This window comes from Carettochelys insculpta, chromosome 6 (assembly GCF_033958435.1).
Source record: "Carettochelys insculpta isolate YL-2023 chromosome 6, ASM3395843v1, whole genome shotgun sequence".
Lineage (NCBI taxonomy): Eukaryota > Metazoa > Chordata > Testudines > Carettochelyidae > Carettochelys > Carettochelys insculpta.
In genome coordinates this window covers 31,008,347-31,034,542 of record NC_134142.1, presented here as the reverse complement: position 1 = coordinate 31,034,542, position 26,196 = coordinate 31,008,347, and the positions used below count along the sequence as shown (strand labels likewise).

The window sequence follows — 26,196 nt, the reverse complement described above, 5'->3', positions numbered from 1 at the left end:
GCAATTTCCTATAGTTTCTCAAGCTTGTTGTCATCTGTGTGGTGGTTTTTTTTTCTGTCCTGTTGAATGTTAAGCAAGTGTTGGGAAATAAGCTTCATGGTCCATATTTACAAGGGATGTAAAATGCGGTAAAAGTTGCTACATATCAGTAAGTTAGTGTAATCCACACAACAAGGGTCTGGAAAAGAGAAGTTGTTCAAAGGAAAAGCAAGAGCAATGTGGGAAAATAGGGTTTACTTTACTTTCCCCTTCTTGGTTGGTTGTCCTGTTACAGGATGGTACTGCACTTGTAAAATGTGTGTCATGTCACTGCTGCTATTTAATAGCATTACTACTTTAGCTCATCTGGTGGAGATCCATGATTTGCTATCATTTTCTGGTTCAAGCCCAGCCCACGTGGGTATAGTTACACCTCCCCTACCAGCTTCTGCCCCCTCAGTGTGTTAATTATCTGTAGTATATCTACTGAATGCCAACCTAATGCAAATGACACTACTGTACCAACTGCATTTATTTGCACCTGACAATACAGCACCTTTTACATCTGTAACCAATAATACCTTTTCAATATGCTGATAATTCGGACCAGGTTCTTGCATAGGGGTCGCACTAGGTTGGTCTAAGGATGCATCTGTGCTACTAAGTTAATTTTTTTCATGGATCCCACATTCTTATTCCCTCCTCCCCTCCCTATGCAGAAGTGATTGTTGAGTCGGCTTTGTACAAATGTGTCCTGAAGCCTTTAAAAGAAGCCATTGATTCCTACTTAATGGAAATCCACAACAAAGATGGATCTTTACAGCTACTGAAAGAGAACCAGCTGGTCATACAGAACACAACCACAACTGACCTGGGTGTCACCACCAGTGTGCCAGAAACTGTTGTGCTGGAAAAAATCCTTCACAAATTTACAGTTATGCACAGGTTATACTCCCCAGAGAAGAAGATTGGCATGCTGCTGAAATCCTGCAAACTCATCTATGACTCCATGGCTCAAGGAAACCCAGGTACAGTAGAGGTCTATTGAAACTTTTGTTCTCCCTCTCCACTCTGTCTCTGCTTTGCTTTTTTGCATGGCGTTGGTACCCAGGGAACTGAGGGTCACGTTGCAGTTTACAATGAAAGATTTTGGTTTGGAAGAGAACTTGATGGCTAATATGTTTACCATATTTCCTTCATACGGGTATACTCAGGCTTAATGTTTGTGAAGTTCTCCGAGATGCTCAGGTAGAAAATGTTATAAAATGCACCCCAGCTATGTAGTGTTCTTTGAATCAAAGCACTGATAACAAGGTTCAAGATTATAAGCTTCATTGATCATCATCTCTGTTCTGCACAAGTGTCACAGGTCCATTTGAGGGCCTCCTCTTCACCCTCAGGAGACTGCTGTAAGGAGATCCAGCTCTTGGATTCCATGTATTTTAAGCCTTTGACATCTAAATGAAGCCTGAACACTGGCAGTCTTAGGGCCTCTAATTGTACTCTTGAGGTACAAACCTTTTAGGTGGCCTACTGGACAGTCCCTGATCCCTCAGACTTGCTCCATTTCTCTCTTTTTAATAAAACAAGATTAGTATGAAAATATAAATCCTGCATACTTTTTCCTGCCTCAGGTTCCTCATCATTCCAGACCATTTCTTGGGCTGGGGTCAGAGTCCTTTTGTGCCTTCCAGGGATCTTGTGTTGCATTGCATGGCTTTGGTTTTGAAACATGGAACTTCCTCCCTCAACTTGCTTACCCTGACTTTGGCTGATCTGTTCCTTTCCTCTCTCCTGCCCACGCTTCCTATGTAGTTTCCGGTGAGTCTTCCCTCCCCATAGTCCTTCTATAAAGATTTCTGGTGAGTCCTTCCCTCCCCATAGTCCTTCCTGTTTAGTCACCTCTGTCTCTTTGTCCTGCATGGGAAATTTACACTGTCCACTTTCAAACACTTTTCAGAGCAAGGGAGAAAGTATTTTCTCCCAGCAAGAGCAAACCCATTGTCCCAAAGACCTGTACCTGAAGAGATGGTTGTTGGGTGCTACTGCCCCACCATAGTCCCCAGTGTAGGAGGTGCATGTTGAAAGGTTTGTTAGCAATGGTAGACACACATACACAGAAATTAGTGATACAGAATTTTTCATAATAACAACTGTGTAATAATTTCATAACAACCAGAAGGCATAGGTTGTCCAGATAAATTTCTGAAATCATCACAAGCATTCACATAGCTCTCACTAAACATCCAAAGTCCTGCCCCACAATGCACTTGATGAAGTGTAAAGCCAGAGAAGGGGTCTCTAGAGAGACCCTCTTCCAAAACCCTGGTTGGAATGTGCAGGGGTGGGGCAGGGGAAAGATGGGAAGAACTTTGTGTAAAGTTCAAAGTGTTAATATGGTTTGTTACTATTTCATGATGCTTTAATAGGCTTGGCAAGTCACTACAGGTTGCACCTCCCTTGTCCAGCATGGTCTGGACCTGACAGTCCTGAACAAGAGAATTTGCTGGACCAGGAGAGGTCTGAGGCTTCTGCCCCCAGACAGCCCTGCAGACCCAGGGCTTCAGTGGCCCCAGCCTCCAGTCTGGGCTGCCATGGGGCTCCAGCCCCTGCCCCTCCAGCTGCTGAGGGGCAGCCAGGGGACTCTGACTTTCTCCCCAGTCTCCACAGGGCAGGAAGGGCTCCTGCACCGGACACAGTCCCAGCCCGATACTCTGTCATCCTGGAACACCTGTACAAATTCAGGACCACTGATGTTGCTGGATGAGAGAGTACAAATTTGAGCAGTGCAACCTGTACTATACTTCTCTAGTGTATCTGTCCTTTCAAGATAGACTTTAAATGTAATGAAATATGTTTGGACACATTGCGGTGAAGTACCCAGCATTGTACGTTAAGAAAATTCGTCATAATTTCAGTTGTAAAACCACATTTTGAATTGACTGGCCAAAACATTAATCTTATATTACACATATCTGGCATAATTTCCATGAGCGTCTTGTGCTCTGCTTCTCTATAATGAGCTTCTTTATAATTAAAGCTATGAAAAATTCAAAATTTCTGTCCCACAGGCCATTCTGACTTTTCAACACTTGGGGTTTTTTTGCTTCAAGGGTCAAAAAGTCAAAATTTTGTCATAGAATGGAAATTTTGAAAATATATTATTTTAAAATGTTGACGTGTTTTGTTATAAGATTATTAAACAGAACAGAACACATTTTGAAATTCCTGACATTGAAGGGTTTCAAGAATGTCAAAGGGTTTTGATTTTTTTGAACTGGAATTTCCAATCAACTTAACAAAATGTTTGCACCGTGTTTCCCTGTTCAGCTCATAGCCTCCTGGGAGCTGTAGTTTTGGAGACTGATGGCACCATACTCCCCATAGGCCAAGTCTCTAGTAGGACTATAACTGTCATGACACACCCAGACCCATGTGGTTCCCAGGATGTGCCATGCAGTAAGTCAGAGGGAAATCCACATTGCATTATAACACATATAATCCTCAAGGGAATCTAGTTCATAGAAAACAGTTGTCTAAATAACAACTCCTATAAGCTGATTGCGAAACACAGGTATATATTTTGTAGAACTGATTCTAAACCAGTGGCTATTTTGTTAAAAAAAAAGAGGTGCACTTCTGCTGCCGTGCCAGTAAGAAATCAGCTAATTAATTATGGCTAGAGCTGTCTGGATTAATTGTTTAGAAATTGCAAATCTGGATATGTATGTATATAACTGTAAGCCTCTGCCTCTCCTTCCCCTTCCACCCCTGCCTGCACATTTTGCTGGTCAGAATAGATGGAAAGCTTTTCAAGGTAGGAACCATGGGGAGTCCCATGTCTTATTTACACAATGCCCAGTGCAATAGGGTGGCAGCCCTGAATGAGGGCTCTGGGTTTTATTGCAATATAAATATAGGTGGAATCTCTCTTGTCTGGCTCCCTCAGGACCTGATGAGTGCTGAATGAGAGAATTTACCAGACCATGAGAGGTCAATATTCCCAACACTTTCACTGCTCACTGTGGGCTCTTAGAAGACATTTAGGGGTAAATTAGAATTAAACAGCAGCACAGAACACAGAGCCAGGACTGGTGGCTGTAAACAGCTTTTATGGGACCCAGGGAAATTTGACCACACTCATGATGTGGTCATCTGGCTAACTAAAATCATGCCTGATTACAGATGTTGCTGGACAAGAGAGTTCCAGATTAGAGGGGTTTAATCTGTATTATATTTCAGTGTGGGAGCATTTAGGGCTCTCAACCAGGTTTCCACGCCCCTCCCCAAACCAACCCCATTGTCCCAGGAACTGAACTAACATTTAGTAGATGAGGGACCTTGCCTCAAAGACCTTACAATCCAGAAATATCAGTCCTGTGCACATAACGCTCATGCAGGAAAAGGCTGAAGAGAAGCAGATTTTGGTCTCTAATGCAAATCTGCACTTCTGGCTAGGCTGAGGCCATATATCAGACATGTACTTGGCATGATTATGCTTTTAAAATGGGAAATCTAACAATGCCACAGTCTAACAGATCATGTTAAACACTGCTCACACAGGGTAAGCCCATGGCAGCCGGCGAGAGGCCCTTCCTTTTAACTGCAGCACCAGCTCTACTTGTGTCCTGAATTTTAGCAGAATATAGAAGTCATTTTCATTCATTCCAGAAGGCATAACAAATTGTAAGAGCTATGAAAAGGAGGCCATGACTGAATGTAGGATGTAAACAGCAATTAAAGCCCCTGATGAAAGACATATATTGGTTAAGTCTGCTCTAGGATTGTCAGACACACCATCAGCTCCTTCAGGAGCAACTGGGGAGAGAATGAGAGCAGGGTAACATCCATATCACATGTGCCCTGCGTGCTTGGAAGAAGTTAGCAACTTTCCTACTCTGTTTTATCCTGTGTCTTTACTCCAGCACAAATCCTTTCCCCAAAGAACACATGAAGGGCCAGATCTGCTAGAGGATCAGAATCTGGCCTTAAATGATTCAAACTCTTCTCACCACGACTATGAAATGCAATAGAGACCTGGGGTGACGATGAGACAAACAGGAGAAGTGCTCATGGACAATGGGTTTTGGCAGTGCCTTTCCAAACTGCTTCACCTGCTGCTGCCCATGCTCTACTGACAGCTCCCAGGGTCCCTTCCCCAGCCTGCTCTTGTGGGTGGCAGAGGCTGGGGGCTGGGCAGCTGCTTCGGGTAGAAGGGGTGTGTCTGGCAGGGATGCGGGGGTCTTGCAGCCTTCCACCCATGGATGTGCTGTGGAGCAAGGAGGTGACAGTCTTTCACTGTGAGGAACTGGTGAGATCACACCTAGCTCTGTGATCAGTTGTAGGCACCTTGCTGCCTGACAGATGTTGATCTGTAAGCAGGGTGTGAAGGAAGAGCAAAAATTAAGGTGCTACAGGAATTGGTATACAGAGAAATATTGAAAGATGGAAAAGATTAATCAGATGACAACTACGAAGTCTACAAGTATATGAAAGCTGGAAATCCCAGGGCTGGGGTGAGCAATCATTTTGCGTGGTCCAAGGAATAAAGGAACAATTTTCCAACACTTAGGACTATTCACATATGGAATAATCTCTGACGGGAAGTGGTTGATGCTTCCTCACTTGAGTCATCTAAAATTGGACTGAGCAAAGCACTATATCATATATTTCAAGGAACAAGTCTGCGTGGGCTGGGGGATTACTTAGGTGAGCTAAATACTCTTCATGTGCAGGATTCAAAGCTTTGGACAGTTAGATTTGCTCAAACATATTCTGCTTTCAGGATGAAATGAAGAGTGTAGTAGAGACTGCATTTTTTAAAAGAAAACTTTCCATTTCCTGCCTTTGGAATAAGTTTTCTTATCTCCTGGAAAACAACCAACCTGATGACCATTGATTGGAACCTCCCCAGTCACTTAGGGTTCTGCAGTTGATAGCAGCAGGTGTCACTGAGCAATCCATAAACCTGAGTAGCATAGCTGAGCTATCAGAGGGGTAGCCATGTTAGTCTGGATCTGTAGCAGCAACGAAGGGTCCTGTGGCACCTTATAGACTAACAGAAAAGTTTAGAGCATGAGCTTTCGTGAGTTAACTCACTTCAGACCAGCATCTGAAGAAGTGAGTTAACTCACGAAAGCTCATGCTCTAAACTTTTCTGTTAGTCTATAAGGTGCCACAGGATCCTTCGTTATAGCTGAGCTACTGTTTGTGTATTAGAAAGAGGATTTAAGCAGTGGAGGCACCGGCATAAACAGTTTATTTTGAAATTATTCTAGAATCTATTTATGGTGAAATGAAGAATCTCCCGAATGTTCCTCACTATTAATGTTGCTCACCGTTACCTGTGGCTTACCAGGAAGAGAATAAGGCCATCCCTCGTAGTTTTGCCTTGTAGCAGACAGAGGCCTGGCAGAAGATGATATGTGAAGGCTATTGGAAGTGAGAGCTGAGGACTGGAGAGTATCTTCTATCTCATGTGGTACAATCACTGTTTTCAGGTCAAAGTGCTGTTATGAACTGCTTCCTCTGACCTGCATATTACAGCAGTGTTTCCCAGCATTTGGGGACCCACTAACAGCACTGTGTCTGGTTTGCAACTCTCTCAGGGTCCACATTCCTGGGGGTTCATGGCTGCTCTCGTCTTTCTCTGCCACGTTCTTCTCCTTGCCTCACCAATGGGGCATTGATCACCCTGGAACCACAACCCTAATCCTGGTCTGGTGGGGGGTCGCAACACAGAGCAGGAAGTTGGGTCTGGAGCAGGGTTCCCTCTCATTTTTTTCCATCCATGGATGGAATAAATTTTATGTGCACTGAGGATGAGCAGATATGCCTCACCAGTAGAAACACATGCTGCTGGCTGTGGACAGTTTGCTATACAGCTGGGCAGCATTTGAACCTCTCCCAGGGGCTCATCTTACAGGGAACACTGGTCAGGAGCCTCTGCTGAAGCGTCAGAGTGAGGTGAACTTGCTCTCCAACGCTCCTGCTCACTGGACTCCTCTCTGCACTGATTCTTAGGAGAATGTTGTGAGACTTCATTCAGGCATGTTTGCAAAGTGCCTTGAAAGCACTGGATGAAAGGATGCATGGCTGGATAATGCAAAAGACATGCAAGATATTATTACTGTATTATGATTAGGCTTGGCAGAATTTGATTTTTATCCTTCTGATGGATATCAATTGTTTATTTTTAAGCATTTTTTGATCTATTTAGTTTATCACAGTTGCATGAAATTACAGGGAGGTCAAACAAAAATTGTGTAACAGAAAATGTTGACATTCAAAATGTTAACATTTATAACCATTAAAAAACAAATTGTCAAAATCACATGTCAAAATATACGAAGGAAATAAAGTCAGACTCGAAGAAGTTCTCAAGCAGCATTTTTCTTACTTTTCTCTCTGTAGATCACAGCTGTTATTGGTGGAAATATTTTTTTTCATCACTTTGCGTATGTGCAATGAAATCAATGTTTACTGACATCAAATCCTTCCAAGCCTAATTATGATGATGATCAGCCTTGCTGGACAGACGAGCCAGTGGAGAAGCATATAGATGAGTTAGAGCAGAGCCCTAATTTGTTTATGGAAACTTGGGCAGAATTCCGATCATGCTAAACCATGCATTTAATTAATACCAATTCCATTCCAGCACGGCAGCACAGCCAGTGGCTGATTCTGCAGACACTTTGCCTTGAGTGTAATAGGAAGGGTTTGTGGGAGGGGAGAAGACTTATTTTAAGCCTCTTATGGATGTTTATGAAACAAATGTTTCCTGTCATTGAAAAAAAGCAAACAAGTGTGAGTTGGAGTGGGACGATGCTACCTTGAACTTGCAAGCCTGTTGCCCAGTGTCACTGAGACAGCAACTAGGGCAAAGAGTGGGGGTTAGTGACAACAGGATGTAATTCTGCTAGTGGTTAATGAGCTTTGCTGTGAAAGACACAAATTGAACATTGATATTTTCAGTATTCTGGACGAACCAGTTACAGTAGAAAAGAACGGACACAGTCCTTTGATCCAAGCCCAACCCATGGTGAGTAGAGATGGGTGAGGCCCAACTCTCATATCTGGATCTGTGCTCTTTCAGCCACCTGTGGGGGTTCAGATGAGCTTCTTATAGAGAGATGGCCCAATCAGTAAAGGCACAAGCTGCTGCAACTCCATTTAGATCAGTGGAGATGCACTGGGTTTCACCAGCTGTGAACAGGTGTTTGTCTTTTTGATCTGTCCAGGTGCAGGAAGAGCCTGATGCTGCAAGGTGCTAAACAATATTGGTAGGAGATAGGGCTGCTCAGCACATCAGACAAGGTGCTGAGAAATTTCTGGATCAAATACTCAGCCAGTAATATGAGGGGAAAAAAATCACAGTCCCTATTTTCAATGGTGTTTTCTTAAGTACTTACATGGCCCCATTTGTAGCTGAGCTTCTCACAACACTCTGTGGCAAAGCAAGGACTTGAACCTTTGTTTGCCAGGTCCAATATTGTGCCCTAACCACCAAGCAGTGTTTCCTCACAGCAAGTGCTTACAGCTCCCACTGACTTCATATTTAGCTGTGGAAGCTCAGAAATCAGGCCCTTTGTTCCTAGAGGTAGTCTGAAATCAGGTCAGCAGTTACATGCAAATTGTGAGCATATGCCACAAACCACCCTCGCTTGACTTCATTAGTAATAAAAAAGTGGGCACCAGAGACCAATAATTAAGTCATGCAAACAGCTGGAACTGCAGAAATCTTTCTCAAATAATATGTCTATCACGTCTTAACATTGAGAGAGGTTTATAATAAGTACTGGTGAGCAAAGCAGCTAAATCAGCTTAGGGAAATGAGATAGGAATGAAAAATAATTGACTCGAAGCCTGGTTATAAATATAAACCACAGCCCCATCAACAAAACAGAAATGGAGAGAGTCTGTAGGAGTCCTGGAAAACTATCTATGTTCTTTCTGGCTGGCTAAGGGAAATGCACATGAGACCTTTCACTTCTGTGTCCCTGATTCGAGCCCAGTCTGAGCTGGTTGGTCATCACCATCAGGGAGCCATTTGGCGAGTTAGCTTTTGAAAGAACTTGGTGGTGTAAGTGCAGGTCCTAGTGGACAAATGTTCACAGCACAGACAGGTGCCCTTGTTGGGCACTTCATATAAGAGGACACAGAAGGTCATAAAGGCTGACCTACCCTCTCCCTCCTAAGGGTGGTCTTTCCAGGTGAGACATGGGCAGATAGGTCAGAGGTGGCACTGCTGCAGTAGTAGTGTATCTTTCTAGAGCTCCCTAGAAAACTTAAGTTTCCAGGCTTGCTTGTCCAGCTCTGTCCACTAGTTGCTTCAGATATCAAATAAAGCATTTGAAGGTGCAGAAATAATTAAGCTCAGTAGGCTGCTTGAGATTGGACTGTATGCACCCTCACACTGGTTTTGTACGTGAGATCAGAATCCTGGCCTTTCTCCCTCAGGTTTTTCTAGTACTCGATGTCTTCGCTGCCTACTTTTTCAAGCTGGACAATACTTTAATTTCGACCATATTCACATATTCAATAAGAGATTAATATTTATAGCAGTGATGAATTTGCCCATGTCGTTGACCAATTCAAGCTTTCATAGAAACATAAGCCTTAGTAGCACAGTACAAATAAAACATCCAACCAGACTCTAATTAAATGATGAAGCCCTTTAATGGTTTGCCTAGGGACCTGCAGCATCATTTAGCTGACTGCATATTTAAACAACAAAAAGTATGATTTCTACTTTCACTGAATAGGGCTGCAGTTTCTGTGCTGACTGTATGAACTAGTCTAACTTATGACTTCAGAAGTGAATATAACAGTCACAGGCTCAGGCACTGTTTTAATTCATCTGAGTTTCTGCTCATTAGATACATTTTCTGGTTTATTTTAAAGTCCCCTTTGTTTTTTAATCAAAAGCTCTAGACTTCTGTTTGTTTAAAATTCCAGCAAAATATCTTCCTCTGCCAAAGGAGAATTTGAAGTCAACTGTACATGACAAATAAGGGAAGCTGACTCATGGCAAACATTTGAAACAAGTCATGGGGACAGTTGAGGAATAGGAAATTATTCCCTGCATAGAAATACACACAGAATGTGGATCAAAATCAGGCTTGGTGTAATTTACCGAAGCGCCATCAGAGAGAGCTTTTTGTGATTGTTTTTGTTTGGAGGTTGAAGGAAGGTAAAAGGCTTGAGCAACGGGAATGGACAGTCCCCCTGCCCTCCTCACCAATACTCCCAGGCTGGATGGAGCAAGTGCGGTGGCAGGGAATGGATGGTCTGCAGATAGGAGTTTGAGACCCCTGCATAAGCCCATCCTCACTCCATCAGTATCACTTCCTGTAGAAAGCATGTGAGCCTGACAATGATTAGCTTAGAAGCTTTGAGGAGAGCTCATCCCAAAGTGCCATGGTTATAACCTTATCATAGTTCTGTAGGTTAGGAGTCTACATCTCCAACAGCTGTGGAGCCAGGTTTTGTACCTAGGGCAACCAAAGATGGAGGCGGGGGAATGAATAAATGGTGCCCATTTTTCAATTGATTGAAAAGATGTCATATGAATACTGAAAAAATGCCAGGTGAAGGCACCTAGTGGCTCCACCAGTCATCTCCAAAGCAAGTATGAGAACCAGTTCGATAATCAGTACTTTTAAGCTCTTTGTTTTCACATCTCAGTGCCCCAAATACAAAAATACTTCCCCTTGACTCTCTGCCTCCTTTGGGTATCCATTGTAATTTAGTTCTCACAGTCCAATAACCACCTCCTGAGGTTGAATAGTAACAGAGAGGAAGCCGTGCTAGTCTATACACTATCAAAACAAAAAGCAGTCAAGTAGCACTTTAAAGACTAGCAAAATAGTTTATTAGGTGAGCTTTCGTGGGACAGACCCACTTCTTCAGACCATAGCCAGACCAGAACAGATTCAATATTTAAGGCACAGAGAACCAAAAACAGTAAGCAAGGAGGACAAATCAGAAAAAGATAATCAAGGTGAGCAAATCAGAGAGTGGAGGGGTGGGGGGGAAGGTCAATAATTAGATTGAGCCAAGTATGCAGACGAGCCCCTATAGTGACTCCTTGCTTACTGTTTTTGGTGCTACTTGACTGCTTTTTGTTTTCATCTCCTGAGGGTAAAGAAAAGCAGGATTCCAGCCCTAAGAGCCGCCTTTGATATGCTCCTTTCTCTTTCCCCGAGCCCATCTTGGGTGTGTCTACACTTGCATTCCTCTTTCAAGAGAAGAATGCAAATGAGGTAAATTGAAAATGCAAACAAGGTATAAATTTGTGTATTCGGCACCTCATTTGCATATTCTAATTTCAAAAGCCCGTCTTTCGAAAGAAGAAAGCCAGTGTAGACGGTGCTTTTTCAAAAGCAAACCCCATCTTCGAAAGAATCCTTCTTCCCATTAAATAAATTGAATTTTTGAAAGAGGAATGCAAGTGTAGACACACCCCTCATGTTTTGTTGCAACCCCTGGTTCTACAGTAAGACAAAGAGAATGAGGAGGAACCCAAAGTGTACTCAAGTCTGCAATCCACTCTGTTGATGGCAGCAACTCAAACCACAGAACGTGCACTTTGGAGTAGCAATAGACCAGGCTTCCAGGGTGCAGGATTCAGCCTTTGTGTCAGTTCACATTTGTTTTTTCTGTTTCTTGTATAAGACACATTTTGATTTCATGTGATAAAAAAATACATAAAATAGAGACCATTAGAGGTCTTCAACTTGATATTTTATGCATGGGCTTAGTGTTGGTGGGAGGGTGGATCCTTAATTTATTATTTGATTTCACATTTTTCTGTGTCCTTTCATTGATCTTTTTGAGCTGTGAACCCTTTAGCTGAAGTAACCCAATGGGAATTGTGCTCGTAGGACCCTTTCAGTGGGAAGTTGGCACTTCTGTATCAGAACCATTGCTTTTCTGGATAACCTGGATGTGTTCCTCTTGGTTTCAGGGAAGCCTTATGGTGCAGATGATTTCCTCCCAGTGCTCATGTATGTCTTGGCCCGCAGCAACCTGACTGAGGTGCTTCTGAATGTGGAGTACATGATGGAGCTCATGGACCCTGCTCTGCAGCTGGGCGAGGGTGAGAAAGAGCTTGTCGCGTGTTTCCTTCTGAAATGATGACGTGCGTCTCTGGGGGATGAATGTAAGCTCTGTGAAGTAGATTGGGTCAGGCAGCTGTTGTGTAAGCTCCAAACAGGGTGATGCAAAGCTAGGTTTCTAAATATATCATCAGATTTTTTAAAATGCTGAGCACCCAGCAGCTCCCCATGACTTCTGTTAGTTTGGCAGGTACTCGGCCCTACTGAGAATCAAGCCACTAATTTATTACCTAAATACGGATGTGAGACGCAGAGACATTTTGAAGATCTTGGCCCAAGTGTTAGAAAGTTAACAGATCTCTGTTTAAAAATAAACTTCAGTAATGGATTTTGCCAATGCTTTTAATCATTCTAATGAAAAAGACCCATTTACTTTAACTGGTTGGTATGTCTTTGATCATGCCAAGATGTTTGTGTGAACCACCTGACTCCTTTGGCAATGTTATCAGAGACAATGTCTTCACTACACAGAAGATTCACCCTGTCAGGGTCCAATTGGCAGGGTTCAGTTTTGCACACCTAATAGAGACATGCGAAATCGAACTATTGGGGTTAACAGTAGACCCCTGTACTCCTCAACAGTGTGAGGAGTAAGGGAGGTCCACAGAAGAGTTTCTCCCTTCAACCTCCTTCTGTGAGGACAGCCAGGCAAGTCGATTGTAGAAAAGTGGATTCTAGCTACACAATTGTCATAGCTAGAATTGTGTATCTACAGCCAACTTTAAGGCCCAGTATAGACCTCGTATGAGTTATAAATACACAGTGATGATGCAGTGGGGGTAGAGTAACATTCACTGCAAGGGAGGGATTTCTCTGCTTAGGCACAGTTAAATTACTTTGCCTTTGTCGCCTGTGCTAGGAGACAGACGTTTCTGAAAACATTGTTTTAAAGGAAAGCGTTTTGTAAACATCATTTACCTGGCCACCCGGATGATTACCTGTGAAGTTCATTACCAACCAGAGGAAGCCCTGGAGAGAGCCCATAGAGCTCATTGCCATCTAGTGGTCATTTTGGCCACTTCCAGTCTTTAGTTTTTAATTTTGTTTTCCTAAAGTCTGAGATGCATTTGAATTCAAATCCTTGGACGTGAACCTGTCCCTTAATTTTGGTTTTAACATAGATCTCACAAGAACAGCTCATGAGACTTCAGCTCCATCCATTTCAAATCAGAAAGTGAACACTGGTTTGATATGGTCCCAGATGATCCCCACCTTTTACTTGAGTCTAAACAGGATCCTGCTCTATATGTGAAAATTGCTTCCTTGGCTTATCTCTGATAGACGATGCACTGGGTAAATCCAGGAACAACTGCTTTTATTTCAATAGATGACTGAGAGCTACAGTTATCTCCACTGAGGAGAAGAGTCACTTTGTGGTGAACAAAAAGCAGTCAAGTAGCACTTTAAAGACTAGCAAAATAGTTTATTAGGTGAGCTTTCGTGAGACAGACCCACTTCTTCAGACCATAGCCAGACCAGAACAGACTCAATATTTAAGGCACAGAGAACCAAAAACAGTAAGCAAGGAGGACAAATCAGAAAAAGATAATCAAGGTGAGCAAATCAGAGAGTGGAGGGGTGGGGGGGAAGGTCAAGAATTAGACTGAGTCAAGTATGCAGACGAGCCCCTATAGTGACTCAGAAAGTTCCCATCATGATTTAAACCATGTGTTAATGTGCCGAATTTGAATATAAAAGCCAGCTCGGCTGTTTCCCTTTCCAGAACAGTGCGATAATTCCTTTTCAGTAACACACATACATTTAGGTCATTGACAGAATGCCCCATTCCATTAAAATGTTGACTAACTGGTTTGTGGATCTGGAGTGATTTGATGTCTGTTTTGTGCCCGTTGACCCTTTGTCTGAGGGAGTTAGAAGTCTTCCAATATACAAAGCATCTGGGCATTGTTGGCACATGATGGCATATATGATGTTAGTAGAGGAGCATGAGAAAGTGCCCATGATTCTGTGAGTAACCTGGTTAGGTCCAGTGATGGTATTTCCAGAGAACATATGTGGACAAAGCTGGCAGTGGGCTTTGTTGCAGGGAAAGGTTCCAGGACTGGTATTCCCGGGGTATAGACTGTGGCTGTTAGTGAGGATCCTCATGAGTTTGGGAGGTTGTCTGTAGGAGAGAACAGGCATGTCACCCAGGGCCTTCTGGAGTTTGGCATCCTGATTAAGGATAGGTTGTAGGTCTTTAATAATTCGTTGCAGTGGTCTGAGTTGGGGGCTGTAGGTAATGACCAGTGATGTGCTGTTCTTGGCTTTTTTGGGCCGATCTTGGAGTAGCTGGTCTCTGGGTATTTGTCTGGCCCTGTCGATTTGTTTTTTTACTTCTCCTGGTGGGTAATTCAGGTTTATGAATATTTGGTAAAGTTCTTGTAGTTTTTGGTCTCTGTCAGTTGGATCAGAGCAAATGCGATTGTACCTAAGAGCTTGACTGTAAACAATGTATCTAGTCACGTGTGCAGGATGGAAACTAGAAGGGTGTAGATAAGTATAGCGATCAGTAGGTTTTCGGTACAGTGTGGTACTGATCAGGCCATCCTTGATTAGTACTGTAGTGTCCAGGAAATGTATCTCTTGCATGTTGTAATAGAGGCATAAATTGATGGTGGGGTGTAGATTGTTAAAGTCTCTGTGGAATTCTTCTAGAGCCTCTGTACCATGGGTCCAGATCATAAAGATGTCATCAACATATCTTAAGTAGAGGACTGGTAATAGGGGACAAGAGCTGAGGAATTGTTGTTCCAGGTTAGCCATAAATATATTAGCATATTGTGGGGCCATGTGGGTGCCCATAGCAGTTCCACTAATCTGGAGGTATAAATTGTCCCCAAAATGGAAATGATTGTGTGTGAGAACAAAGTTACAGAGGTCAGACACCAGATTGGCTGTGGTAGCATCAGGGATGGTATTCCTCATTGCTTGTAATCCGTCTTTATGTGGAATATTAGTGTACAGAGCCTCTACGTCCATTGTGGCAAGGATGGCGTTATCAGGAACTTTTCCAATGTTTTGTAATTTCCTCAGGAAGTCGGTGGTATCTCGGATATAGCTGAGAGCGTTGGTGGCATAGGGTTTGAGGAGGGAGTCCATGTAACTGGATAGTCCGGTGGTAAGGGTGACAATACCTGAAATGATAGGGCAGCCAGGGTTTCCAGGTTTGTGGATTTTGGGAAGTAAATAGAATAATCCAGGCTGTGGCTCAGATGGTGTGTCTGAGTGAATGAAGTCCCGAGTAGCAGCAGGGAGTTCCTTCAGTAGTTGTTGTAATTTCCTTTGGAATTCCAAAGTGGGATCAGCGGAGAGAGGTCTGTAAAACGTGGTGTTGGAGAGTTGTCTGTCTGCCTCCTGTTCATAGTCTGACTTATTCAGGATGACAACAGCACCCCCTTTGTCAGCTGGTTTGATTATGATGTCTGGGTTATTTTTGAGACTCTGGACAGCATGGCGTTCAGCATAGTTGAGATTGTGTCTCATTTGGCATTGTTTGTGTATAATGTCAGCCTGAGCACAGTTGCGGAAGCACTGTACGTAGAAGTCCAGACTTTCACTACGACCCTCACCTTTGTGGTGAACGCATAGGACCAGAAATTAGAAGTCCTAGGTTCTCATCCTTGTTCCTTCATTAGCTCAGTGGTTTGAGCATTGGCCTGCTAAACTTTGAGCTCACCTCTTGAGGGGGACATTTAGGGATCTGGGGGCAAAAAAGAAAAGGATGGTTCTTGGTCCTGCCAAGAGGGCAGGGGACTGGATTTGATGGCCTCCTGAGGTCCCTTCTAGGCTTATGATGTGTGTGTTTAGCCTTTGAATTAGAGATTTCTGCCTCCCTAGCCTATGCCAGTAACACTGTCTCTGATACCAATGTAGGGAGTGGCTGAGGTGCTGTGGTTCACAACTCCTTATAGGTTTGTCTGGTAATCTGTTGGATGTCACTTACACCTGAAGACCAGCACTGCTGGCACTCCAAGTCCTAGGCTCTTCAGGAAGTTCCACAGCAGACAGAACTGGTTGTAGTTTTTTCATTGTCAATGTGTATGTAGCTATTACGCCAGTGTGAGACATAAGCAGACTGTAGGTAGGAGCCGGTTCACCAAGTCTAGCACCAGGTGGGCTGCCAGATGCTTCATTTACCTGAGCATACACAGATACAGCCACTTGCAGCTCATGTTGGCTGGGAACAGCAAACCACAGCCAATAGGAGCTGCAAGCAGCATACCTGCAGACACTCAGGTAAGCAAAGCCTCTGGTAGCCTGACAGGGTTAACCATAGTGAGCTGAATCCAGTCCATGGGCTTCTTATTGCACACTCCTATCTTAAACTCTTCCCGCCTCTGAATTAAATAGTTGCTAATTATTTGTAGTCAGCTAAAACTATTTGCAAATGTGGGTTGCATTCAGGTTGGGTTGAAGAGAGAGGTTTTGTGTTTCATTTTGTTTTGTTTTCAAAAAAAATCAAATTGTTGTGTTACGGCATTTTCTTGAAACAAAATTGTTCAGGCTTTCATTTTGAAAGAGTTTCATTTCCAAATTTGGCTTGCTTAATTTAAAGAAGCAAAAAAAAATTTAAAAACTAAATAAAATGAAAAAATGTTTCAGATAAAAAAAATGTTCTGTTTGCCCCCAAAGTGAATTTTTTTGCTTTTTCATTTGGGACACCAAACCAATCTTTAAATGATTCATTCCACTCCAGTTACTTATTCCTCTGCAGTTGTTTGCAGGTACGTTATTAGTTGTACCACCAAAGCCCTAATCATGACTCAGGGCCCCATGGCATTGGGTTCTGTACAAACACAGGTCAAAAGAACAGTCTGAGGACTGTGCTTCAGGCTAACGGGAGGTTGTTGATTTGGCTTTATCCATAAAAAAGGATCCTGTATTCGTTTTCTTGAATTCTGTGTTTAACCTTAAGCCATCATTTACAAGCCCAGAGCCCCACCCTCCTGCAGTCACTGCTCCTTCGACACTGTGAGGGAAGGAAGTGACACAAGCCAGCGAGGTAGCCAGGATTGCACCTCCAGCTACATGAACCAGAATGGAATTAAAAAATATCATGATCATTACTTATTATTTCTATTGTGGTCACAACTCAACACCCCAAACAAAAGTCAGGGCCCTGCTGCAAAGCCAGCACAAAGGCAATCCGTGCCCTGCAGAGCTCACAGTCTCAGATTTAAACAGTTCACAACAGTAGGACAATAGGAGCAGGGAGGAGGGAAGGCTGAAGTAATTGTAGATTCAGGTGTGATGATGCTTTGGGATCTTCTTTTCCTTTTTGTAGGTTCCTATTATTTAACTACCACCTATGGGGCGCTGGAGCATATCAAGAACTATGATAAGATAACAGTGACTCGGCAGCTGAGCGTGGAAGTGCAGGATTCCATTCACCGCTGGGAGAGGCGGAGAACACTCAACAAGGCCCGGGCATCCCGCTCGTCAGTGCAGGTCAGCAGCGTTGGGAGAAGCAGGTGGTGAGGGAAGCTTGCATAGTACAAGAAGTAGATCAAAAGCACAACTAGAAACCCAGCAGGGCAGCAATTATTCCCCACACACTCACTGCACACCACCCACTTGCCAGGTACTGCACTGTGGACAGAGGAAGTCAAAATTCCTGTCCCCAAGAGCTTATGTTCTGTGCTGGGCAGTGGGGATTGTGGGAGGGAGGACGTGCAGAAGGCTATGAAGGGAGCTGAGAGAAGTGGGAGGCTTGAGCAAGGGAAGAAAGAAGAGGAGTAGAAAGAAAGGAGGATGGAGAACTAAGATAGCAGCTGTCACAGTTCAGGGCCACTGTATCTGTACCCCCCATGCATGGCCCTTGAAGGGCAGATGGTCTGGGCTCCCGGTTCCTCAGCTGTCATCTCTCGTGGGTGGAGATCTACAACCCGCTCCCTCCTGACCAGGGATTTTTTTAGGATGAACAGTCTCCTCCACACAATATGATATTCCCAGCAAGCCAGGCCTTCTCCTCAAAGGCTGTGGAGCACTGGAGTTGCCAGCAGTCACAGGTTACAAAACAGCTCCAGGCCTGGCCTTCGGGCAAGGGAAGTTTGGCCTTGGGCCCTACATCTGCAGTGTCCTGTGCTTCAGTTTACCTCCCACTGGTGGGGTTCCATTGTCAGCATGCTGCTTTGGGTCCCACCCACTGGTGGGCTGCTATTGGGCTGGCTCTGCACAGCTCCTTCTAAGCAACCACATTTACCCATGAGAGAAGAGCGTTACAAAGCAAACACATAACAGAACCAGCACATTTGCTAAAAAGCTTATTGGAGATCACCACCCTCCCCGTATGCCAAAAGCCCACTGTTGTCTGGCAGGTTGTTCAATACAGTCTGTTGACTATCCAGGCCTTACCTGTGCCACATCTCCCCCTTCGAGAGGTTACATGCAGACCCAGGCCACAATAATACATGAACCATTCATTGAATACAATGGCTGTCTTCCTGGCATAAGAGAAGAACTGCCATGTCTGTCACACCAGCATCTGAAAGTCTTTTAATAATGAGTCTGAGAAGTGGGAACCTCATGCACTGTCCGGTGGAATCCATGGAGGGCATTCAAACAGGAAGGTGGCCTAGTTTTAATATAAGGGGAAGAAGATGATTTTTTGCAGCAATATTTTGGACAGAATTGATGGGATAAGTAGGGAACCTGGAGAGCATGAGGTTGCTCTGATTAGACATTACATGCACACAGAGTTACAACAGACATTGTCCCCGAGGAACATCATTACTGATCACAGAGTCATGCTGGCTAGCTTTTAAACCAGGCAAACTCCTTTTCACTGGTGACTTAATTCTGAATGTGAGCTTTGGGTCAGACCCTGATCCCCATCACTTCTCAACAAAGGCCACTCCTGGGAATTCCCTGAGACCAGCCCAAAGCGTTTTCTATTGTCATGATAAATTCAAATAAATTACAAAGAGGCTGCATGAAAGGCAGGGAAAAGAGAGAGAGTAGAGAATTTGTAAATCCGTGGGCAGACAGAGCACTGGGGGCTAAACCTAGGGCAGTGTGGTCTGAGTTCTGAAGACAGGCTGAAAATCTGAATAGATATGTTCTTCTGGATTAATGAATATGTTTTGTTGTGTGATTCTAGGGCTGTCAAGTGAATTAAAAATTGTGATTAATAGTACTGTTAAGCAATAATAGACTATCATCTATTTAAATATTTTTGGATGTCTTCTATATTTTCAGATATATTGATTTCAATCACAACACAGAATACCAAGTGTGCAGTGCGTGCTTTATATTATGTGTTTACAAATATTTGCATAGTAAAAAGGAAAAGAAATACAATTTTCTATTTGCCTAATACACATGCTGTAGTTCAGTCTCTTTGTCATGAAAGTTGAACTTACACATGTAGAATAACGTACAAAAATGACTGCTTTCAAAAACAAAACAATGTAAAACTTTAGAACCTACAAGTCCACTCAGTCCTACTTCTTGCTCAGCCAATGGCTCAGGCAAACATGTTTATGGACATTTGCAGGAGATAAAATGCTGTCTGCTTCTTGTTTACAATGTCAACTGAAAGCAAAAACAAGCATTAGCATGGCACGGTTGCAACCAGCATCACAAAATATTTATGTACTAAATGCACTAATTCCTATGTCCCTTCATGCTCTGATCACAATTCCAGAGGACATGCCTCCATGCTCACAATAGGTTCTGCATAACCCATCCAAAGCATGTTCATTTTCTGAATCAGATGCCACTGGCAGAAGGTTGATTTTTTGATTTTTTTTATTGTGGTTCAGGTTCTGTAGTTTTCACATCAGAGTGTTGCTCTGTTAAGAATTCTGACTGCATGTACCACACCTCTTCCCTCTCAGATTTTGGACAGGACTTCAGATTCTTTAACCTTCATCCAGTGCCGTAGCTCTCTTTACGAATTTCACACTGGTACCTTCTTTGCATTTTGTCAAATCTGCCACAATAGTGTTCTTAAATGAACGACTTGTATTGGGTCAGCACCTGAAACTACTATAATGTTAACTATATGGCAGAATATGAGTGAAACAGAGGAGGAGACATACAATTCTCCCCCAGGGAGTTGAGTTATAAATTTATTTAATTCATTGTTGTTAACGAGTGTCATCATCATGGAAACATCCTCTGGAATGGTGGCTGAGCATGAAGGGGCATACGAATGTTTAGCCTATTTGGCAGGTAGATACTTTGCAAAATGCCATGTGACAATTTGTTCACACTGTCCCGTGACCTTGTAAATAAGCAGTGGCCAGAATTATCTCCAGCAAGTGCAAACAAACTCGTTCGTCTTAGTGACAATGCTGGTTGCTCTGAAGTTTTTGAGTGCAGTTATGCCACAAAATTATCTGTGTTTGTGAACTGCACTTTCACAACAAAGAGATTGTGCTCTGGTGCTTGTATGAGGGGGATTAAAACATACTACAGGTTGCACCTTCCAAATCCTGTACTCTCTCATCCAGCAACATCTGTGCTCCTGCAGACAGGAGAGTAGTGGACTGGTGCAAGAGCCCCAGTGGGGCTGGCAGCTGGAGCCCTTGCCTGCCCTATGGCAGCGGAGGCTGGAAGCTGGAGCCCACTGGCTGCCCTGTGGCAGCCAGGGTGGTGGGCAGGGCAGGGGCTCGCTGGAGCCAGTGGAAGCCTCTGGCAGCCTGGGCTGGGACCAGAGTCCCAGGGAGGCAAGCTGGATGCGAGTGCTCCTGGAGCACAGGACTGTCTGGTTGCAGAAGCCCTGAACCTCCCCTAGTCTGGCAAAGACTCTTGCTCAGGACATATCAGGTCTCGAGTATGCTGGAAAAGGGAGGTGCAACCTGTGTGTCTTTTATTGTTTTACACAGCACAGTACGCTTTGTATTCTGTGTTGCAGCTGAAATCTGTGTATTTGAAAATGTAAAAAAGAAATCCAAAAACACTTAATAAATTTCTGTCATTATTCTCTTGTGGAACAGTGTGATTAAAACTGATTAATCATGATTAATTTTAATCACAATTAATTTTGAGTTAATCATGTGAAACTGATTAATCAACAGCCCTATGTGATACCCATTAGCACTGTCAACAGCCACACATACACACAGATGGGAGAAAGCACGCGTAACCGTCTCATTACTTAAAAGAAAGGGTTCGGAAAGATCAATTTGAAATAGACAGGACAGAGCATAAATGCCAGTTACATAGTAGCTGATGTACAAGAGGGTATAACTGAAAATAAAGGCCCACTCTGTCCCGTGTTTGATAGACCTCTCTTCCCTCTTTACTGCAACACCTCCATCTAACATTTCCTCTACTGGCTTGCATGGGCGTGGTGTATTAAAGACACTACTAAAGAAGGATTAGCACAGAAGTAACTAGCATATCTGGGCCCTCCTGCCTTCCCATACTGTGACGTTGTCTCAAGAAGCAGCTTGAGTATGCTTTACGCCAATAGAGGCTGAAAATGGTTAGCAATGAGATGGCTGCCTCTTTCTCCTGCTGCTACTTGGGGCAGGTCTACACGAGGTCAGGAAGCTGACCTACAGGATGCAACTCCAAATGCAAAAATAGTGTAGCTGGAGTCCATGTACCTTAGTACCTTGACTTCCTCCGCCATCCCCACAGCAGTGTCTGAGGAATACTGGAGTCAAAGGGACACCTTCGGTGTTCAGTCAGATCCCTGAAGGTCAGTCTCTGCAGCATAACGAGCGCTATCCTTGTTAAAAACCCACACTCAACCTTGAGCCTAATAAGCACTCTGTGAGTCTTCACCCAGAAGCAGAAGACAGAATGGAGCCTGGAGACTAGGTTACCCTCTCTTCCCTGGATGCACTTTTAAGTCAGAGGTGTGGCACTCAGGCAGGGCAAGCAATGAACACTTCTGCAGCTGCTCCCTGTGTTGCATCTGGTCAGAGGATAAATATGTTGCCAAACCAGCATCTTCCCCATGCACCAAATGCTCTTTTTTAAAGAGTTTATATTTATCCATATTTTCAACACAAGGTGGCAGCAAAGATCCGTTTGATCAGTTTTTCTATCGCTTGGTGACTTACGCCAGGTAATCCGTAAACAAAGAATGTCGGAGGATAGAGTCAGGAGAAGTTGCTGTGCACAGCACTAGCGTTTAGCCAGTGCTGGGGTTTGCCATTACTCCCTTTGTCACAGAGAGGATCCCCTTGAAGAAACACTCCGCTTTTTGTGAGCTGGGCCTTTTACACATTGGGCCAAATTACCTTGCCCTGGAGCCCTGTAACTATAGGCTGAACAAATCATTAGAAGTTATACAGAGGAGCCGCCTACTGGTTGGAAATGGTCTAGATCCGTGGTTCTTAACTTTTTAATCAGTGCGGGTCGTATGTGCAGCTCTCGGTGTGTTATGTGGGCTGCATCCACACACACATATATAAAATGGCCCTGAGGATGTCACATGGGCTGTGACAAAGTGGGCTGCAAGTTGAGAAGCACTGGTCTCTGGTGAGCTGTTAGGAGTACTTTGCAATCTATAGGACTTTTTTATTCAGGTTCTCTTTTCAGAGCTGAGTCTCATTTTTCAAGAATCAGAGATCTTAAAAAAATAATCCAAGCTTCTCTGCTTTCCTGCTTGAACTGGAAGACCAGAGGGTTTTCTGACCAAAGGGTTGGGATTTTCTCATGGGTCAGAATGATCCTGGTGCTTCCTACTGTGTCTCTGACTAGAACTGTGATGCAGGATGAAACCAAGTGTGAAATCATTGGCTTGGCCTACCTGTTGAGGTCCGGATACAAGTGGAATTTACCAGCACAACAATCATTTATTTATTTGCACCCTACTGGAGTGAGAGAGAGAAGGCACTTCACCATATTGTTACCTCCCAGGTTTGCCATGAGCCAAGTCTTCTGCCCCTGTGAGACATCTGATTGTGTGGCCAGATGTCCTGAGAAGAGGGTTTGGCTTACTCATCGTATTGGCACACTGCTGTGCTCCCTGTCTTTCCAGATGATGTCTCACAGATGAGGGTGGAGACTGTTTCAGGGTGCACCTTCTGCTTCTCAGGAGACTGTAACTAGCCAAAACATCAAAACGCTCACACAAGTGTTTAACTTCAGGCATGTGAGAGGAGGACTGGTCCACTGTCTTCAGTGAGGTGGATCATTTGTTTAAAAGAAAACGCTTTGTGGGATCAGAATCTGACAATGAATTTCCTTGGTTGCATGTTTCCTTAATAAAAATCCACATGTGCTCTAGAACTGGGTCGGAACCAAAACCCTAACACACACTTCTCTGAATGTTGTATCTCAGACTCATCTTTAGTGTCCAATCAATATATGTAGCCTTAACTTGAGTGTTCTATCTAGGTTTTTATTTTTCCTTGCAGGATTTCATCTCCATCTCCTTTTTGGAGATTGACGCCAAGACACGGACAATGGCCTCATGGACTGATACAACGGCTCAGCAGCTATGCCACCAATGTGCTGAGAAGTTTGAGGTGTCAGATCCCCAGGACTATGGGCTGTTTGTTCACGTCGATGACAAGTGGCTGCAGCTCGCTGACGATGCTCAGCCCCATCATATAAAATCCTACTTGCTGAAGAAGGAACCCAAAAAAGATTTCCATTTTATTTATAAATTGATATGCAGGGAAGGGACCCAGATTCCAGTCGTCAAAGAGCCAGACTTTTTATAATGGCCAAATAGATCTTCTATTACTTATGGTGCAGTCTTGGAAAGACTGAGACAGTTTATCTGATGAGCTCTTCTGACAACAACTCATGTCAATAGCATGTTCAAGCTCGGCTTTATGGGCAGTGATGGACAGGGTAGTAGCTGTAGATTCTGTCTCACCGTTGGGCATTTTGCCTTTGCAGAAGCAAACTGAGCATTCATAGGAATATTCCTACTTTGAAAAACTTGAAATATTAAACCTCAAAACCTCCCTGTGGCAACAGACAAACTCCTAATGGGTGCAGACAGTGGAGCTTAATCCAGGTGCTCCTGAGTTTTGACAGAAGAGTGAATAGGTATCCCATTATAAGTTAGACAGGTCAGAGTCACCTCGACAGAAGGCCTGTACAAGGCCTATGATGCACATTTTTGAGGACTTTTGTGGTGTGAGTGGCCAGTGCTTGTTCCCTGCACAAGGCTGAATTTCCCCCACTTTGAATAAATTGTGAGCCCTGGTTAAGGCTATGTTTAGTCAAGGAGTTCATGGAAATGACGGAATCTGTGACTTCCAACAACCTCCTGTGGTGCTTGGGAAGCTGCAGGGTCCCTTGCCAATCATGGGAGGTGAGACCTGTGGAGTTTCCTCACCACCTCTGGTGGCCCTTGGAGCTCAAAGCTGCTACAGGTGGAAGGGGAAACTCTGAGCTCCCAGTCACTGTGGGCCATGGTGGAACCCTACAATTCCCAGCTCTTGCAGGCAGCAGGAGATGCCCAGAGCTGCAGGCAGTAGGGGGTCCCACAGTTCCCAGCCCTGGGCTGTGTGGGACCCTGGAGCTCCAAGGGCAGGGAGGGCTCTGGGGCTCTTAGCTGCTGTGCAGCTGCCACACCTCCAGATCCCCATTCTGTCACAGCTGTTTTTAGTGAGAGTCCCGGGTGGGTCCCAGCTTCCATGAATGTTTCTTTATTGCCCATGATGTTTGTGACTTTTTCTAAAAATATCCTGACACAATCTTAGCCTTATTCATGATTGATCTCTTGAGAGGCATAGAATTGTATCATGCAGCAGAACTTCGTCTGTGTCCTGATATATTATAGATGAAATAATGAAGCAGCAGCGCATGAAATCCAGTACTGTATGTGTGCTAAGCAGCCGTGCTGCGTGGGCTACATTTCAATGACTGATGTAACTAAGGCACTTCCATGCATGTTGTTTTTTCCTCTTCAAGACTGAAACTCTGTCGCCATCATTTTAGATGTACAATAGCCTTAATCAAATCTGTTGTATAGTGATTTCTGGTTAAATGTATTTATTTCTCTGTGTGATCATTTTAAAATCACATCTTATTTGTGGCTAACTTGTTAGTGTAAAAACACTGAAGGAAAAGGCCATGTTCATGACAATAAACTCTGTTTTCAAACAGGTCAGTGGAAGGCCTCTAAGTTAGAGAAGTTTTTTTAAAAACACCACTTCCTTTTCAGCCAGGGCTAGTTACTCCTGTAACTTTCTTTCATGTTTTGATATCTTTAGGTTGCTGTAGACTAAATTTACTTTTGATTTCTCCATTCCTGTTCTCAAGGGCTTAGAACCTGCCAATGAAATCTCACTGCAGGCTTGAATTTCCCCACAAATATCCTGCCGCAAAAGCACACACAACCTCAAGCCAGCTTTCTGCTTCCTGAGTGAAGAATGGATGTAGGAGTCCTGAGTTTAAACACAGATGTTAAACCATCATGGGTCGGATCCCGCAGCTCTTACTCAGCCGAAGTTCCCAGGCATGTTCACATACATTAAGGCAGGAGACGAGTTATTGTCAGGACAGTGGGAGTGGCCAGCCCAAGGTCCACAGGAACAGGCCAAGTTTTGTTGATTGGTCTTTGCTGGGAAAACACACGGTTGTGATAGAAAAAAGGGGATGTATAAGTTCATTCACTCAGCACAACTTCTTCACTTGGCTAGTTTAAAGAGGAAATGGAGTTTTAAGAGGTGGGTTGGAGCCCACAGTCCCTCTGCATTTTCATCACACTACTTTACTGAATAATTACTGTAGATACAGTCGTTTTCTCTGGGTTTGTAACTCTCGCCCCTACATTAACTAGTGCTGTAGTTTGGCATATGTTGTGTGTATGAATGTGAAATAAATTTATATATATATATATATAGATCCTTTGTACAGGACAGCAACGGAACTAGCATTAAAAATTAGAAATTATTGCTATGAATCTGTTGCCTTGTAATACATGTAGCTAGGAGAAAGGGTTATTGTATTGCATTTGGGAAAAATAAATAATATCTCATGGCTCCAAAAATATGTGCAGCATTGAGGGATTCCTTATAAATAGAGGTTTGCTCCAAAGTCTTTGACTCGTGTTTTCCTACTGCCCCAGACACACACATTCATATTGTGCATTTGCCTGGCACCCGCTGCTTTGGCAGTGATGATGTGAAGAGCCTTGGGCTCCTTGCAGAGCAAAGGTACTATATACATG

The 26,196-nt window shown here is 43.7% G+C and overlaps 1 protein-coding gene across 2 annotated transcripts in view; it reads left to right on the top strand.

The window, feature by feature from the left end:
- The window catches only part of RIN3 (Ras and Rab interactor 3), a 101,014-nt gene extending 74,990 nt beyond the window's left edge, over window positions 1-26,024 (top strand). The window contains exons 7-10 of one of the 2 annotated variants that reach the window (XM_074998754.1): window positions 699-1,007; window positions 11,948-12,079; window positions 17,386-17,549; window positions 23,423-26,024. In XM_074998754.1, the coding sequence (XP_074854855.1) occupies window positions 699-1,007; window positions 11,948-12,079; window positions 17,386-17,549; window positions 23,423-23,731 (914 nt within the window). In that variant the 3' untranslated portion in view covers window positions 23,732-26,024. The remainder of the gene's footprint in view (window positions 1-698; window positions 1,008-11,947; window positions 12,080-17,385; window positions 17,550-23,422) is intronic. The other variant, XM_074998755.1, reaches the window with a different exon arrangement.
- Window positions 26,025-26,196: the final 172 nt, after the last annotated feature.